This window comes from Arabidopsis lyrata (genome assembly GCF_000004255.2).
Source record: "Arabidopsis lyrata subsp. lyrata unplaced genomic scaffold ARALYscaffold_2, whole genome shotgun sequence".
In the NCBI taxonomy this organism is placed as follows: domain Eukaryota; kingdom Viridiplantae; phylum Streptophyta; class Magnoliopsida; order Brassicales; family Brassicaceae; genus Arabidopsis; species Arabidopsis lyrata.
In genome coordinates this window covers 11,692,130-11,711,566 of record NW_003302554.1, presented here as the reverse complement: position 1 = coordinate 11,711,566, position 19,437 = coordinate 11,692,130, and the positions used below count along the sequence as shown (strand labels likewise).

The following is a 19,437-nucleotide window of genomic DNA, read 5'->3' as shown; positions in this document are numbered from 1 at the left end:
CTCGACTTTTCACTTTCTTCCTTCTCTCTCGATCTTCTTTCTCTCTCGATCTAGGGTTTCTTCACTCCAACTCTGCGATTCTTCTTCTTCTCTCTCGATCTAGGGTTTCAATCTCTCTCTCTCCCTGAATCGATTCCTTCTCTTCTTCTCTTTCGCTTCATTCTCATTCGAATCCCTAATCCGATTCTTTCTCTTTCAAATTCCTATTTTGTCTCTTTCTCTTTCGAATCCCTAATCCGGTTCTTTCTCTTTTGAATCCCTCTTTCGTTTCTTTCTAATGGCTCCTACCAAAGGCAAGTCAGCGAGAGGTCGCGGAGGCAAATCGACAAATAACCGTGGTGCCAGAGTCTACCATGGTCAGAATCCTAAACTCATCCCCAGTGGCGTCGGAACCTCTTCTCACTCGTCGAACCCAAGTTCGGCGACACAGTCTGTAAGTCGTCCTTCCCAATATCCGCCGGCGACACAAGTACCCTCGACTCCTGCTCTTCAAACATCACCTGCTGTCTCTCAACAAGCACCGTCGGGTGGGTCTCAACAAACAGCGCCGGGTGGCTCTCAACAAACACCACGGGCTGGCTCTCAACAACCACCGCCGGCTGGCTCTCAACAACCACCTCCTGCTCGTCGAAAACAACCTCTTGGGCGTCAACAACAACCTTCTTCTTCTCGTCAACAGCAGCCTTCATCTTCTCGTCAACAGCAGCCGCCTCCTCGTCAACATCAGCCTTCTTCTTCTCGTCAACAGCAGCCTCCTCCGCGTCTACCACAGCCTCCTCCTCGTCAGGATCCAGAGGAGCAACAGGTCATACCACCAGAGCTAAACCTTAATGATGAAGACGATTATGAGGAAGAAGTAGACGAAGAGCCTTAAGAACAAAATGGAGATCAAAATGTCGACTACCAAGAAATGTTGGATCGTTTGCTAGTCCTTCCAGGCCGACAACATCTTCCACTTCTGTCTCAGAACCCGATCCCTGGAGTTGAGACTCTCTGGTAATCTCTTTCCTTTTCTCCTTGTGATTTTGTGATTTTTTTGTGAGCATATGTGTTTTTGATTGATCATCTGATTTTGTGATTGTTTGTGAGCATTTGTGTTTTTTTAAAAGCATTTGCAAATCATGTAGTCATGTCCTGTAGTAGAAAGCTTAGTGTTTGTTAAACATTTTGGTTTGTTTTCCGTGTTTGTTTTGAGAATCTATGTTATCTCTGTGTTGGACCAACTTATTGTTCATTGATAGACTCATGGTTCTTGTTCATTTACGACTAAAGCTTTGTTTGGTAATTCAACTTGAAGTTTAGAGACTTGTCATAGTTGATTCTGCTGTTAATCAAACATATTTCATTCTTGCTCAGTATCTGTTGGTTATTGCATCAAATAAATTCTGTGATTTCAAGAAATGAATAGAATTAGGAGTTATTTTTCACAGTGTCTTAGTGCATAACTAAAGTGAAATGTACTTTCGTTACAGGTTTAACCGGCACAAAGGGAAGCTGTCTAGAGTGATTGCTGGAATCTTCCGGAGGAAGTTTGATGGGCCTTACTTCAGTTGGAAGGTTACTCCAATACCCATTCGAGAGAGATACTTCAGAAGTTTTGCGGTAATGTCATATATACCTTACATTCTGTTATTGTTTAATATATATGACTTAGTAACTTTGCTAACTTAAGTGCTTGTTATGTAGCGGAAGTATAATTGGGATGTCGGGATTACTGAGCTTGTTAGAGAAGGATTCTTGGTGATAGCCAAGAAACGGATGAAAGGGATTGTCAGTCAAGCAAAGCAGAGTGATGTACAACCACCGTGGATCCGTGATACACTTTGGGCTGAGATGTGGGTGTATTGGAAGACTGAGGATGCTATTGAGAGGAGTGAGAATGCTTCACAGTGCAGAAACTCTGATCGTGGAGGTCTTGGAGTGCACAAACACTTAGCCGGTCAGAAATCTTTTGTGCAAGTTCATCAAGAAATGGTAAGAGTCCTCTTTCCATCCAAACAAATCATTTCTCTGATTTTCTAATATTGCTTCCATGATTTAAATCTGCTTGAGTTTAATTGTAGGAGGAAGAGCTCAAGCGTCCTGTATCACTTGGCGAAGTGTTTATGAAAACACATACAAGGGCTGATGGATCATTTGTGGATCAAAAAGCTAAAGAAGTTGCTGAGGCGTATGCGAAGGGCATTGAAGACAGGATGTCTGAATTGGACGAGGAGGGTCCTCAGAATTCTGCTAATTCCTCTGAACATTCCACTGACCGTATGCTCAGCATTGATGAAAAGAATGAGATCTTTCTTAAGGTAATTGATTTCGTTTTGTTGGACATCCTTCTTGTTCTTGTTCACTGATTCTTTGGATTTTGTTTTAGTGTACTCATAAAGATGACAAAGGTACCCCTTATGGTCTTGGATCGCTTGTGGAGACACTGAACAAAGGAAAAAGGAAAGAGAGTTATGCGAGCTCTTCTACAGCAACCATTGTGGAGCTTCAAGATCAGCTGCGGCGCAAGATATCTGAACACGAGGCTGAAAATGCAAAACGTGATGAGGAGCACCGCCAATCTCAATCTCGCTTGGAGAAGCTCCTCGTCTTCATCAAAGATAAGGATCCTGAGTTGGCAACTTTTTTGTCTTCTGCTTCTACACAACCTCAACCACCCATCCAAGAAACTACAACAGCTGCAGGCACTCTACCAACTACAAAAGCTGCAGCTGCAGCCATCCCAGACGCAGCAGGCACCCCAGAAGACACTTCTTCTAACCTATGAACTTGTTCTCTTAATTGTGTCTTTTGTAAGTTGGATGAAACCTGTTTTATTAGGATGCTAATATTTTGGTTAAAACTAGGATTATCTTGTTTAATTAGGATGGTTATTTGATTACTCAGTTGTTAATCTGATTTCTGTTTGATTACTGCTTTTCAATTCGAAATTGAATTAGGTTTATGATTGCAAAACAAATTGTTACTCGACAAACCACAAAGTTATGACCATTTTGTGACTAAACCAAATTACACTGGTGGCAGAATCTTTGCTAATACGAGACTAAATTGGGACTACTATTTTTTTTTCACCTTACAAATCTTAGTCACAAATCTGTCTCTAATCAAACTCAGTTGCATTTTAGTCGGGAATATGCAACAACATATACAAGTCACAAATTAGTCGCTTATTTACAACTATATAGTGCGGTAAGAAAGTAGTCGCAAATAAGTGACTATGTTGCGACTGTTTTATTTAGCGACCGTTTTTTAGCGACCCATTTAATTAGTCGGACAATAGTCGCAAACAAGTGATTTGTGACTGTTTTCCGACTATTATGGGAGTCGCAAACGGCTTGTTTTCTTGTAGTGAGATAAAGCCCCGGGTCCGGACGGGATGACGGCCTTTTTCTACCAAAAGTTCTGGGATCTGATTGGACAAGACCTAATTAAATTAGTCCAAAACTTCCACTCTTCTGGATCCTTTGATAATTGCCTAAACGAGACTAATATTTGCCTGATCCCTAAGACCGATAGACCAAGGAAGATGACGGAATTTCGTCCAATCAGCCTGTGTAACGTTGGATACAAAGTCATCTCGAAGGTTCTGAGTCTTCGGCTTAAAAAACTTCTTCCGGATCTTATATCCGAGACTCAATCCGCCTTTGTGGCTGGACGACTTATCACCGATAATATTCTTATAGCCCAGGAAAATTTTCATGCCCTCCGCACAAACCCGGCTTGCAAGAAAAAATTCATGGCTATAAAGACAGATATGAGTAAAGCTTATGACCGGGTGGAATGGTCTTTTCTTAGGGCCCTAATGCTGAAAATGGGCTTCGCTCAGCGATGGGTAGATTGGATCATCTTTTGCATCTCCTCGGTCTCGTATAAAGTTCTTATAAATGGCTCACCTAGAGGGATTATCAGACCATCTAGGGGCATTCGCCAAGGTGATCCTATCTCCCCTTTCCTGTTCATTTTATGTACAGAGGCATTGGTGGCAAAGCTTAAGGATGTCGAATGGCATGGTCGCATTCAAGGTCTTCAAATTTCCCGTGCCAGTCCCTCTACCTCACATCTTTGGTTTGCCGATGATAGCTTGTTCTTCTGTAGAGCAGATCCGACGCAAGGTCGTGAAATTATTAAGATTCTCCGTACCTATGGCGAGGCTTCAGGCCAACAACTAAATTCTGCTAAATCCTCGGTAATGTTTGGTCATGACGTGGATAACACAACCAGAAATACCATTAAAGCGACAATTGGAATTCACCGTGATGGGGGTATGGGATCGTATCTGGGTCTTCCTGAACAGATTCACGGCTCAAAAGTTCAAGTCTTCTCCTTCGTTAGAGATCGGCTTAAAAAAAGGCTCAATACCTGGTCCGCAAAGTTCTTGTCCAAAGGCGGCAAAGAAGTCCTCATAAAGTCTGTTGCGCAAGCTCTTCCGACATATATTATGTCGTGTTTCCTACTTCCCAAAGCGATTCGCTCAAAATTAAGCAGTGCCATTGCAAACTTTTGGTGGAAAACTAATGAGAACAGCAATGGTATCCACTGGATAGCGTGGGATAAACTTTGTACACCTTATTCTGAAGGTGGTCTCGGCTTTAGAACGCTTGAGGAATTCAATCTAGCCCTACTGGCTAAGCAATTATGGCGCCTTATTAAATTTCCTAACTCTCTTTTAAGTAGAGTCTTAAGGGGACGTTATTATCGTTTTAGCGACCCCTTACACATAGGAAATTCGAATCGGCCCTCCTATGGCTGGAGAAGTATAATGGCTGCCAAACCTCTTCTTGTCTCGGGTCTCCGAAGAACCATAGGCTCCGGAATGCTAACTAAAGTGTGGGAGGACCCGTGGATTCCCACTATCCCGGCGAGAGCTGCTAAGAGTCTTCTTGATGTAAGAGACCCTCTTCTCTATGTCAACGACCTGATTGATGAATCAACAAAGCTTTGGAAGCTGGACCGCCTTCAAGCGTTGATTGACCCCGCTGATATTCCACTTATTTTAGGAATACGGCCAAGTCGTACCTACTTAAGTGATGGCTATAGCTGGTCGCACACCAAATCCGGAAACTATTCTGTTAAATCAGGATACTGGGCCGCGCGAGAGTTATCTCGTCCTACCTGTGACCCCCCTTTTCAGGGACCTGGTGTTTCGGCACTTCAGGCACAGGTATGGAAGTTAAAAACTACGCGAAAGCTTATGCATTTCGCGTGGCAATGTGTTTCAGGCTGTTTAGCCACTTATCAGAGATTATGCTATCGTCATATTGGCAACGAGAAAGCTAAGGATGTCCCCGTTGTGGGGCTCTGGAAGAATCCATAAACCATCTTCTCTTTGATTGTCCGCCTTCGAGGCAAATTTGGGCCTTATCACCCATTCCCACCTCAGGGCACATTTTCCCCAGAAGTTCCCTTTTCTATAATTTCGACTTTCTTTTCTGGCGTGGGAAAGAATTCGGAATAGAAGAGGAAACTTTGGAACTCTTTCCATGGATATTGTGGTATATCTGGAAAAGTCGTAACAGATTTTGCTTTGAAAACTTCAAAGAACCTCCTCAGGAGACTCTTGCTTTGGCTTTACGAGAAGCCTCTGTGTGGAAGAAAGCAAACATGAAAGAAGCAGCAGATCCTGAATCTCTTGCCCGGTCGGTTCTACTTCCCGCGTCCTTCCCCAAGATCTCGGAATGTCAGATTGATGCTTCCTGGCACTCGGAGGACTCTCTAAGTGGACATGGTTGGGTTTTAGTCGACCAAGACCGTATTCTTCAGTTTGGCTTAATGAGCTCGAGAAGGAGCCTCTCACCGCTCCACGCGGAGATTGATTCTTTGCTCTGGGCAATGGAGTGTTTGATCTCGCTAGGCATTACCAATGGCGCCTTCGCATCTGATTGCTCGGACATGATATCTATCCTAGACAACCAAGACGCTTGGCCATCTTTCGCAGCAGAAATGGCCTCTTTCCGATCTCTCGTTTGTTTTTTTCCGTCGTTTAGCATTAGATTTGTTCCTCGAAGTTTTAATACTCGAGCAGATTGTTTAGCTAAAAAAGCTTGGGCTAGGAATAGTCTATTTTCCCATGTAAGTTCGTCGGTTCCTGATTGGCTCTCCCTAGCGGAGAGTCTCTTTCCGATATCTTAATAGAAATGGTGTTTGAGGAAAAAAAAAAATAAAAAAAAAATAATGGTTTTATTAAGGTTTGCCTCCAATAAAATAACATTTGCCACCGCAAGTATAGCATGACAATCAATGTCGATCGTGTTACACTAAACTGCAATTCTTGATTTAAAAAAAAAAAAAATCATTCATCAGAGTTGATAGATCGGCTCGACCCATAGATTTGAATCCATTTTTGACACATTTATCCTAATTAATGCTCTTTACACACTCCAAAGAACTACTACACAACCTCAAGATCCACACTCCAGTGTAACCAAACAAAACATTAGACTTTACAATCAAAAGATCGATGTTTTATTGGGTTAATACGCGCTCACATGTACGATATCCACTAGCTTGCTGATTATATCACACAACTGTTATCTGAGAGATACCAGAGATCATCACTTTGACAAGTCAAACTACCTTTGAAACTCCCAGTCAAGCAACTCCTCAATCCTCAGCAATCCCTGAAGAATCACATAGACCAACCCACCAATCTTTATCACCATTTTCATTTGAATTTGAACTCAAAACACTTTCCTCTCTTTCTTTTTCCACATTCATGACATGATCAACCTCTATGTGACCAAGCTTTCCTTGTTCTTCCTCAAACAAACCCACACAACAACTACTATTGTCCCCACTCTCAAATACCTTATTTTGATATCATACTTCATCATTCACTTCAATCACATTCCCAGGCGAAACTACTCATAACCCGCTCTATCTCAATAAAGTTGGCTGTCATAAACATTTAAACAGTTTGGGCCAAATTAAGGTAACATTTTAAGTCTGGTTTTATTATATTTTCTTGCAAAACAACAAGAATCCGAGCATATTAAAGACAGCTACGTAAAGTTAAAGAAAAAAAAACACAGATAAAATGCCTTCGTTCTTTGACTATATATGAAAACCACGCATTACTATGTGTAATATATATATATATATATATATATATATATATATATATATATATATGTATATGTTCATTAGCAAAACATCTCAAAAGATAGATTATCTCAAATATTATTACATAATAATCCAAAGTATAGAAAGTATATCTAGTAGGTGAACCACACAACATGGGTCTCCGGGAGGAAGTGGCAGACCGGAACGGTCCCTGGCTTCACCTTAAGAACTTTGAAGGCCAAGTGGTTTGGGTTCCAAGCCGAGGTGTTCTTGTGGCACACCGCAACTGCTTTAGCTCGCATCCCGTTCTCTCCTTCAAGTGGAACCGCGTAAACGCTGGTCATCATAGCCTTATGGCAGTAGAACACCGCGAACGGATACTTCTGTTTGTGACACACCACCGACTTGTCGTCCGACAACTTCTTGACCCCGCCGCAACCGTCCTCTGCATTAAACCGAAGGTTCATAGCTTTACCGGGAAACATATCCTTCTCCAAGAAGAAGAGAGCCGCTTTGGGATCGTCGTGGAGCTGAGTCTTACTCGCTGCATAGTTATACACAAAAGGGTTGGGTCCTGGTTTCACAGCGACGTAAACAGGCTTTTGCCCTTGTGGCGGGTGTGAACTATCACGCCGCCTTTACCCACTCCTACGTCGGTTCTCTTACCGGGTTTACCCGCATAGACACCAACGCCTCCGCTGTGACCTTTTCCGCCGCTAACGCTTACGTGTGTCCCTCCGCCAGGCTTACCCTTTCCGGTACGTATACACCTCCTTTTCCGACGTTCACGGCGGTTCCTCCGCCGGGCTTACCTTTTCCGGCGTTAACGTTCACGCCTCCTTTTCCTACTTGGACGTTGGTGCTTTTTACGTCGGTGAAATCTGCAATAACAAATTAAATAATTTACATTTATTTGCTATTAACGTACAGACTCACAAATAATACTGAAACTGTAGCCAATCAGCATGAGACACCCGTCTTCAGATATTTGTACTCATTTTTAAGGTGAAAAGAAAATGTAAAAATACAAACACACTTTTTTTATATTATGTCTGTTTCTTTCATTTTCGTAAATATCTTATTATTTTAAAATAAAAAACCATTAAGACTAGAAAATCATTGCAGAACAACTTCCCAAAGAAATTATAACAAGATTCCTAACATAGGAAATAGTTGTGCAAGACTAGAAGAAAACGGATATAAGAAGTCCATAAATTGAAAAGTAACTCCGGTGTCAAATCAGCTGCAATCGCCGTGACTGAAACAAGAAGACAGATCAAAGGAAGACGAATCGCCATTTTTGGGAGTTAGAATAGAAATGGGTTTGATGAATTTGAGGAGCAGAAGAAGTGGGAGTGTACGTAGAATTTAGAGATATTTGGTACAGGTGATATAATTAATATAATATTATAGTTGTAAAGAAAGAGGGTTATAATATGCAAAAAGATAGCTACGTACGTAATTGGTTACTATCAGTATACACTGAATATACGCTTTGTTTCTTCTATGAATTGTTAATCTCATCGTCTTTGAAATTTGAAGTATATGACGTAATTAATCTCATCGTCTTCTCCTTCAATAGTCACTTCAATCTATACAGGTTTTCAAATTTTTCTTCATATCATTGGGCCATATTATTATTATCTATACTATTAAAGAAGAAATATTTTTTTGATTAAAGACATAAAAATGAAACTCATTTACATGTAATGCAGTTGTATTAAAATATTTGGAGTGCAAATTAAATATGAGATCATAAGACAAATCAGTTATCATTTTTTTTTAAAATCTAATCAAACACTAAAAACAAATTAGTTTTTTGTTTAGATAAAGAATAAACTATTCAGATCCGGAATTATTTTAAGAGTTTATGATTTTGTAGTATAAACATCGATTAAGTTTGTATGATTTTTTAATAAGGATGTCACAGTTTAATGTAGTCAATCTATTTGTAATAAATAAAACTATTGGTTATTGAATTTATTATAATCTAATTAAAAAGAACCATAGGTATGTGTATATTAAATGTATAATGTATTATTATTTAGGTATAATATGCAAAACTATCTATATGACTAAAGTACATGTTATTAAAGTTACTATCCCACGTACACTCAAAATTGCATTACTCAATTTTGTGTTATAAAATTAAAATTCAATGCTTATATACTTAATTTTCAATCCTAATATTTAAATTTTGGTTACTATATACTATATAGTACTAACCAAATAAAGAAAGTCACCGTTGGTATAAATTTATTAATAACGCAAGATATTGTTTTATTTTTGTTATTAATGTGAACAGATAATAAAAGATAGAAATAAATTAAGTGGGTGATTGGTTCGGCTGTAGCTGTAGAATTTTTGTCGTACCTGTGTTGGCTGTAGCTGTAGCTGTTTTCGCTGTAGTGGTAGCTGTGTTGGCTGTAGCTGTATCATTTGTTGCTGTAGAATTTTTGCTGTATCTGTAAGTTTTTGGTTGTAGATATTTATTTGTAGTATAATATGGTGTAATAAAAAGATTTTTTTTCTGTTTTGTATTACAGTTAATAAAATATCTTGTATTAATAATTTAAATAAATAAATAATAATATCAAATGAAAAATTAAATAAAAAGTAAATACTTATGAAAACTCATAGTAAAACATAAAAGCCTATGATTATAAATAAAATAAATAATAATTTTACCTATGAGTATTCCATAAATTCATTGCAAGCTCATCTCGAATTTGTTTTTTTCGTGTTTGATAATTATCAGTTTTCTACAACTTATCATTTTTTTTTGTGTTTGATAATTACTAGTTTTCTACAACTTAACATTTTTTGTGCAAAATAATTAACAGTTTACATATTTATCTACAGCCCGTCTAAAGCAAAAAAAATAGGATTCTGAGAATTTATCCTAATACAACTTAAAAAAACAAAAAAGGAAAGAAAAAAGGCTTTAGCTTAAAAACAAAAGCTACAACATGATTGACAATATGAGCTCTACCTTTAGAAAAAGACTACAACACGATTGGCATATATTTAAGGGTTTAAGAAAAATTAAGAATGTAAGAATGATTTAAAGCCCAACCAATCATGCCCTAAGAGACAAATAAAATTACTACAATTGTCAAAAAGAAATATTATATCTTAAATAGAGGGCACAAAAATGGGGTTTTCATCTGCTTTACTTGAGACAACATAAACGAAAAAAACACTTTCGTGTTCATTTTCGATCCCTTTCCATTCTCTTACTCTTTATGAGATTTTCTCAAGCGATTACACATGAAGATTTATGCAATTAAGGAAGAGAGGTTGAAATTTGCGAATTACATGTTCCAGAACGTCAGATCCAAGCCAAACAATAGGATCCGATTCGGCATGTCCACCTCCAATCATTCAAATCTGTTGAGTCGTAGAGGTGATAGAGAAATTTAGAAGAACAGTGAAAAATATATGATGAGATTTAGTAACAAAAAATAATCTTATAAAAATAATTATTAAAATTGTTTTAAAATTTTAGAAAATTACACTTACCAATCGGAAACTCACACACATAGTTTTTTAAAAGTACATATCACAAAATATTAAATGTCATTAGAATACTAAAAATAAGAATAAGAATCTCATATATTTAAAAACCATCTTTCTGAAATCGAAGGAAAAGAGAAAACATGTTAGTCTACAAAAAAACCATTTATAAACATTAAGAATATAGAGAAGAAACATGAATAACTTTGAAAATAAAAAACTGGAAATTAAAAACAAAAATCATATATCTAATGAAAAGAATTATAACTATTAATATTTTTCAAAAATCATATGTATATTTAGTTTATAGGATACGCTGTTGATGATTTCCATAGTTTTTTCAAAGTTATCAAAATCGCAAACTGCAACATGAAAAAATTAGATAAGATTCTTTTTTGAATCTAGTTGTATAATCTTTAAAACGAAAGTAAAAGATTTTTTAAAAGATTTTTTGTTTACTAAAAAGATATTGCATCTTGGGAATCAAATTTATTTAAATTTGGTAATAAATTACATATCAATGAGATATTTTCGGGATTATTTATGTATATTGTATATATATATATATATATATATATATATATATATATATCTATGATTGTGTATTTATTTATTTATTTTTTAGATTTTTTTTTTGAAATATAAGAGTAACTTCAACTATTTATTTCATATTTAAATAAACGAAATAATATATATGGAATATTTATAACATATATTAATTTCTATTTTAGTTATTTAAATCAAAGATTTTTATGAGTTAATTGTGGATCACAAACTATTTATGTTAATCAAAGATCTGAAAGAACCAATTACGCTGGGAAATTTTTTTTAAGGAAATAACTAATTACAAAATATTTAGGGAAAGAACCAATTACAATAACTCTTGTGGAAAATCTAACTAATTCTGCTCCGACAACTAATTTGATTACCTTCAAAGCTTCAGCTGTACAATCTGAAACTTGCCATCCTTGATCTCGATCAGACAAAGTCCATGCTCCTTTGGAAATGTGGCGATACATGCTTTTGAAGTCACCCGAAGGGTTTTCTCTAACCTACAAAGTTATCTAATTTAGGATCTGAGCATGAGCATTGGTAGTCTCTCGTAGAATGTCTCAATAAACAATAAAATATAAATAAAAATATAATATTATAAAAGGTTAAATTATATCATTATTATATTATATGGGTCTCTCGAAAGTTGAGACACTCCCACCAAAGTCTCTCAAATGAGAGACTATGGAGAGAGTGTCTCAACTTTTGAGAGACTCATCTACTATATTAACAATATTTATTGTTTATTATTTTTTGAGATACTTTGTGAGACACTAGCAATGCATATGCTCACATTTAGTTGTTCTATGGAACATTTTAAGATACAAAAATACCAAATTTGTTTTCTAAAAGTTTTGTATACTAACTTTGTAATATCAATTTGATATCAATGAAGTTGTTTTCCTAAAAATAAAAATAAAGATATCAAACCTGAGAATTTTTAATGTAATTGTGTCCTTTCCTAAGTACGACATCAGTTTCATCACAAAGATCACTAGCAAGTAAAGCTTGAATTGCAAACCCGGTCTCCCAAAGTTGACTTCCAAAGCTCTGAAAAAATTGGAATGCTTAAAAAATTTCTCAACTAAAGTATACTTTAAAATCTTGTTTAAATCTTTAGAACATGCATTTTCAGTCCGTCTTCAGCTACCCACATAAAGTCTGGAATTCTAGCAAGATGTTTCTTAAAGTGCTCTCCATTCGGATTCTCAATCCAGCAAGCAAGCATGCACAAAACCTACATGAACATTTAAGCATGTAATTTTAAAATTTACATAATTCATGCACTATATTTTAAAGGATTTCTCAATTTTTACCTTCTCAACACATCCGAAACTAAGTGGTCTTGGCCTAGTGGTGTTTGAGGAGGTAATTCCAATAAAGCACCCGGGTTCAATTCTCCTTGGCCACATGGGTATGGATTATGTCTTAGATCCATTTGCATACCCGGTGCGCGAGCCTACCCATGGGTCACGCCCACCCGATGGGGATTAGTCTGGGCTCTGAGGTTTACTCAGTGGCCCGGGATACCCCCGGGTTTAACAAAAAAAAAAAAAAAAAAAAAAAAAAACACACATCCGATGGTAATATAATGACTATTTTCGTCCTCATAATGTATGTGCTCCATTGCCAGCCGAAGAGCCTTTTCCCTTACAAGCTTGTTTAACGGCCAACTTGTAAGAAAAGGCTCCATAAAAATGTAAAGAGTGTCCCATATCAAATCTTGAACCAAAGGATGAGGATAAAACATGTCTTCCTGCAAAGGTGAATGATGTAATGCTTGTGGATATTTTCACACATGAAAAATAATTTGAAGATTAATTTAATTGGTTAACTATACTTTTGCATATAGACGGCGCGCTTTGTTCCAATTGATTTTTTCATAAGGTTGTAAGTAGAGTTCCTCGCGCAATTGCATGATAAGAGGTGTTAGAGGACCAACAAATCTTTTCCCATATAGGTAAGACATGGGCATATAAACCATTCGGGTTATACACAATATTTTTCCTGTATTTGTTTAACATAAGTCAAGACCGAACGCATTAACATCTACAAACATCAATACATAAGATTCCATCGAGTATAATCTTCAAAATAAGAAAAGAACAAACCTAGATGTATTGGAATGGAAGAAGGCAGCAACCAGATCTCGGGAGGCCTCGGGTTTGTTCCAGACCAAGCATAGATTCCAAGTATCTACAAAGAAAATTAGAACATTGATGGTAGTATAAAAACTTCAACATCTCTAAGTTATATTAACATATGTTCCATAAGATATTACCGAGAGCCAAATTTTTCCCCAAGAAGGAATATAAGTCACACCACCATGGTCAAGAATCCATTGCCTGGCCCGTTTGCACGCGTTATCTTGTCCTCCATTAGGACCTTCTCCAAGAATACGCAAGCATATGTAATTAAGTGCGGTGCAGAACATAACGCTCTTGCTTTCAATGTGTAATCCCCATCCACCATCTTTGTTCTGCAAATTTAATGGACAAACACACAACTCCTATGAGGATCTCTAGTCCACTTTAATATTTTATCCAAGCCAATCGTTGAACGTACCTGATGACAATAGATATGTCGACACATCTCTTTGTGGTGTTCTGCATCGAATACCTTCTCAAGGTGTCCTGTGATATACAGACAAAATACCAATGGAGGAAGAAAGAAGAGAGGTCCGGTGATTTCTCCTGGCCAGTGACCGTCGGAGGCTTGTAACGCCGAGAAGAAAGAGACTCCTCTCTTTAACGCATTAGTCGCATTTTCATATGTTATGCCTTCGCCGTTGTCAATCTTCACCGGCGGGATAACTTGCTCGAATTTTGCCTCTTTCAAAAACTGTGCGTACAATCAAAATCAACTTAGCTAGACCAAGAAGATAAAAAACAACTCACTAGTAAACAAAAAACACTTACTTGCATTCGCCACAAGAGATCACTGCAGCCTTTAACACGTGAACGATTGACTAAGAAACTACGGCGAGCTTCTTCGACAGGCAGCAGCTCGTTCCTCCGGTGTGCCGGCTTCAGGATCAAACTCCCATGTTTGACGTCCAACGAAGTTGTTGCTGCTAAACAAGTAAGGGTCTTCTCCATTTCCCTCTCCTATCTTCAACCTCCACATAACGATGATCCCTATGTATAAGTGCATGTACATATATAATACTCACTTAGTTTACAGTTTCTTACGAATAATATGTAATGTGTATAAATAATATATGCTTACGGTATACTTATATAAGTATATATATGCTGTTATATGTATTTATATATATATTGAGAGCCCTCGTGTTTCATCTTTCATGTAACGATTAACGAATATGAGATAGAGAGGATACGAGAGTACTTGTGCTGGGTCGGTGTTTGCCTTTACGATTCGATAATTTGATACTTTGGAAGTTTTTCCATGTACGTGTGTTGTTTATAAAGAGGTCAAGGACGAATTGAGTATGAAATATTTGGAATTACTAATTAATTAAATAATTTATTAGTTTATTGATTATTCTTACTATAAGTTTCCCATCTCTCACGTTTGCCTTGTAACCGTCGATTTCAATAAAAACACCAACATAGATTCATTTCAAAACACTTATGTTTTAATTTCGCAAGATTGTAGAGACCACAAGAACAGAGAGTGACTAGAGATCACTCAAGGTAGTCAATAATAAGGAAACAGCTGTGTCAAAAGAATTTTTTTTTTTTTTTAATTATAAAAAGACAGTTTATAAACTTGGTCGAGAGGTAGTTAATAACTAGGAAACTGTGTTTTTATATTTGGTCTACGTCATTAAACTTTGTCGAGGTAGTAAATAAATAAATAGCCACTTGATTTTTTAAAACCGTATGATAAATTCCAACTGTTACTACACATTTGACCAATACAAAAAAAAAAAGAGGAAGTTAATTACAATTTGTAATATACAAATATATAAATGTACGTATCAAGCAACATTTAATCATGACTGTCGGTCGACTTAACCATAACTATCCTATACTAATATTTGGAAAGTACATCCTAACGCTCATAACTTAGATTTTGTAAAAAATTACAATATATGCCATTAGAGATATCTAATTATAAACATTTTATTCCATTTCACTAATATATATTTAACGGGTCAACGGGTCAACGGGTTTAAAGATATCAAAAGATTTTTTTTATATAATTTCAATAATTAATATAGTTTAATCTAATTCAATATAATTCGAGAATGTCTTATTCTAATCAATTCGACAATTTAACACAATGATGTTCAATAATCAATTCGAGAGTCATAATTTAACACAATTCGACAATTTAAAAATTTAACACATTGAAAATGTTACTCAAAATGTTATATAGTAATCCATCATTCGAACATGTTATAAAGTGAATTATAAAAATGTTATTGAAATTGTAAACATAAAATGATATATCATTGAAAATATTTTATATCAAGCCAATTTATTATAAAAAATTTATTATAAAAAATGCTATTCGAAAATGATATATCATTTTAAACGTTTTAATACCGATAATTATAATACTCATATAGCTATTTTACAAGATGAGATTGAAAATGTTAGTAAGATTCGTAATCTTTGATGAAGCTAAACAATATAACTCGAATCCTATATAAACAAACAATAATTTAAGTTACCTAAATCTCTGAAATTACAATATATGCCATTATATAATTCTAATCATAAAATTTATTCCATGTCACTAATATATATAAACGGGTCAACGGATCAACGGGTTTAAAAATATTAAAAGATTTTGTTTATATAATGCATAATTAATTAATATTAAGAATATATATCATATGGAAACTATTAAAACCTCTAAATCGTTTTAATGTCTAAATTAGTTAATAAATTATCCAAAACTGATATTAAAAATAATAATTTCAATTTTTTTTTAAAAAAATTTACAAATCAAACAATCTTCTATATTTAAACAATCGTTGGAATACTAATTATTTTTCAAAACCATAAAATCTAATATATTTTGGAGTAACTCCAAAAATAGTCAAAATTATAATTTTTTTTTTGTGCAAAAATCAAAATTATAAATGACAATTAGAAATATTTGGAGATATTCAAAATAAATACAAAATCTATGAATATCTAATATTCCTAATAACAAAAATAATCTTTGAGATTTTTTTTCCATATTCTACTAACCACTTGCTAAATATTAGTATATATTAAATATATCATTTTATTTACAAAATTGAAATTCATATCCCGTATTTTAAGCAACTATAACACACACAAATCAAAACAGTCAACAAAATATTCTGATTTTCTTAAAATATAGTTATCATTAACTATACAAATCTCAAATATTGTGGAAAATTGTTAACCACGTGATTTAAAATTTGTCATAATTTCAATTAGTTAATGATAATTCCATATTCTACATCTATAGTTAGTTTTGCGATCTTAACCAAAAATATTTTAAACAACTTTAGCAATTACAATAGATACGTCATAAATGATTTAGAATATTTCTTTGGATCAAGCATATTCTTTTTTATGTCATCTTTAGGCCTATAAATATTGGAACAAAACAAAAGAGTATCAAGCCTAGGTTGCTGGTGCATAACATGTATCTTTACTTTTGTTTTTGAGTTTTCCATTCTTCCATTTTAGTTTATAATAATGGCTAATGTATGTATTCTTTTCTTTTACTTGGTTTGTTGAATTTGTTGGTTTTATTTTTTATTAAGTTTGGTCACTAATTTTGCATGACACATCTTTTGGTCACTAATTTTTATTGAATCATAAATTTTGGGATGGTTAAAACTAATCTATGAATCAAAATTCTTACAGATTCATGGAGGATTAAGGTGACAATTTTCAGAGCATGGAAGCCACAAAATAATTTGTGAGAAATGATGGAGTTAATTCTCCTTATATTCAAAGGTTAATCCTACTTTACATCATTTTTATTATAATAGTTTAAGTTTTTAATTTAGATTTTGTTTCATATATATCACATAATATTTTCTTTTATGTGTTTCCTTCTCAGCCGTGAATCTTTAATGCTACATCATCTTTTCAGAGGGGCATGACAAAGGTTTATCCTACTTCTCATCTTAAGAATTTTTTTTTTCATTTTAGGTTTTGTTACTAAATTGCATTATATATAATAGATCTATGTTTTTTCTTCATCGATAACTTTATTGTTATCGCATGATTTCGTAATCTTTCCTACAATTCTATCATTAATTGTGAATCATATAATCCAACCTGTTTAATCATCTTAGGGCTTCAGACAACAACGTCACCATCTCAAACCGCAAGGTGTCTTCGTCCGAAGATCAGGGTTAATTTGGTGGTGTATTTGAAGAGTTCTGTTACGTCTTTCGTGGTTCCCACGAAACTTTTTCCAACTTGGGATCATGTGTTGCTTCCAAGGTTTGTAAGGATGTTGCTGTTTTGGATTCTTCTCTGCTCGATCCTTTCATGTTAGGGTTTTACTGCGGCAATTATTTTCCGGTAGATCAAATGCCGGTCACAGATAAATTGGGGGCTTTGTGGCAACGATGGTGCTTGGGATCTTTCTTGGATGAATTTGAAGTTTTCCTCAAGACTATTTAGTGGATACGATCAACTTCTGGGAGCCACCGATTCTTTTACGGCGGGCATTTACCAAACATCGGCCACATATAATTTAGGTTTCGTCTTCTAGATTATGATTTTCAGGGTATGATGATAACTATTAACTAGGTTTTGAAATCTATGTAATTCATGGTGATTAATCATTATAGTATCTTAACTTTGTTTTACGTTTTGATCCAATGCAAATCCATGTTTGTAAAAGTTGTAAAGTAGATTTTAGAAGGAAAAAAATATTTGTTTTTGTTTCTATAATAAATCGTCGATTGAAAAAGTAATAAATCGAATACTCCTAATTATTAGCATTTCATTAACTAACAACTTATTTTTTAAAAAGATTTTTAAAGATAATGAATACAATTTATTGGTGTTTCCTACAATTCTTATTCATAATATTCAAAAAATCGTTTACATATATCCCAACTAAATACCACTCTTAATTCTTAAAAAAGGAATATGCAACCTTTAAATAATGGGAGGCGATAATGGTGACTGTCAACGTAAACGGCTTCTTTACTAGATCAAAATGAATTGCATTCTTTCAAAATATATTAAGGCAAAATAAAGGTATACTTTTTCTTAATATAATAAAGCTTCGTGATTAAAAATTTAGATTTGATGCAAAAACGAAGTTTTAAGATTGGCCAATTTGAGCAAGTCTTACATGAGTCTTAGATAAAATCATCAATACTTTTTCTAAGATAAATATAAACAACATTATATGGTTGAGTTTAGCCGAGTGCAATCTTATATATTGTTGATTTAATTAACCAAAATCTTGCCTAAATCTAATTCGGTTAGAGTATATAAATAATCTAAATTTAAATTAAGGAAAACATAGTTTTTGGAATTAAATAGCATGATATATATATATATATATATATATATATATATATATATATATATACTAGGATATGACCCGCGGTGTACCGCGGGTTAATTATTTGATTTTTTTAAAATCTTTTTATACTGATGAATAGATAATTGTAACTAAAAAATAGAAATTTAATTTGTATTTGTTTTGTTTAGTGTTTAAAATTATATAATTATATTTTAATTTGAAAATCCTAGGATTTCACCCGTGATATATATTGTCCCGAATTAATATCAATCCAAACCCGTCCCACCATCTAATATCATCCCGTAAAATTAAACATCATTTTTATTATTTTTTTAATAACACTTTTTTAAAAAGATATATAATCGAATCAATTTAAAATTCTACTTTCAAATGGTTTCTATAATATATATATTTTAAAATTAATGTGTGTTTCTGGACCAACACATAGAAATAATTTATAATTGTATCTTAAAATACTAAATAATTATATTTTGATTTGTTAATTTTAGGATTTCACCCGTGGTATATTGTCCCGTTTTGGATAATTGTAGAAATTAAGGAAATATCCGAATGACTCAATTCCGATTGAGTAATATATGTCCGTTTAAAAAATTTTGAATCACAGCATATGCAGAAAAAATCAAAAATTTTAATAATGGAATATATATTACAATAGTTCAAAATAATATATATATAAGATAATATAAAAGTGAAATGAGAAACATATATTTATGTTTAAATTAGGTAGAGACTTTTTAGGAAATTAGCTCAAATTTGTTATATTAAACATTAAATCATCATATTTGATTTCCTTATTTATTAAAATCATAGAAAATATGCCATAAATAAAAAGTTTAGATA

General features: G+C 34.3%; 1 protein-coding gene and 2 pseudogenes across 1 annotated transcript; 1 reads left to right on the top strand and 2 right to left on the bottom strand.

Moving 5' to 3' along the window:
- Positions 1 to 277: 277 nt before the first annotated feature.
- On the top strand, positions 278 to 874 carry LOC110224205 (glutenin, low molecular weight subunit-like). Its single transcript, XM_021010059.1, has one exon. It carries the CDS (start codon positions 278 to 280, stop codon positions 872 to 874), a length of 597 nt encoding a protein of 198 aa, XP_020865718.1.
- Positions 875 to 6,600: 5,726 nt separating this feature from the next.
- Positions 6,601 to 8,357, bottom strand: LOC9323133 (annotated as a pseudogene).
- Positions 8,358 to 11,384: 3,027 nt separating this feature from the next.
- Positions 11,385 to 14,256, bottom strand: LOC9323132 (annotated as a pseudogene).
- Positions 14,257 to 19,437: the final 5,181 nt, after the last annotated feature.

Coding starts and splice junctions, on each gene's coding strand:
- LOC110224205 (XM_021010059.1), top strand. CDS start 278: ATGGCTCCTACCAAAGGCAAGTCAGCGAGAGGTCGCGGAGGCAAATCG.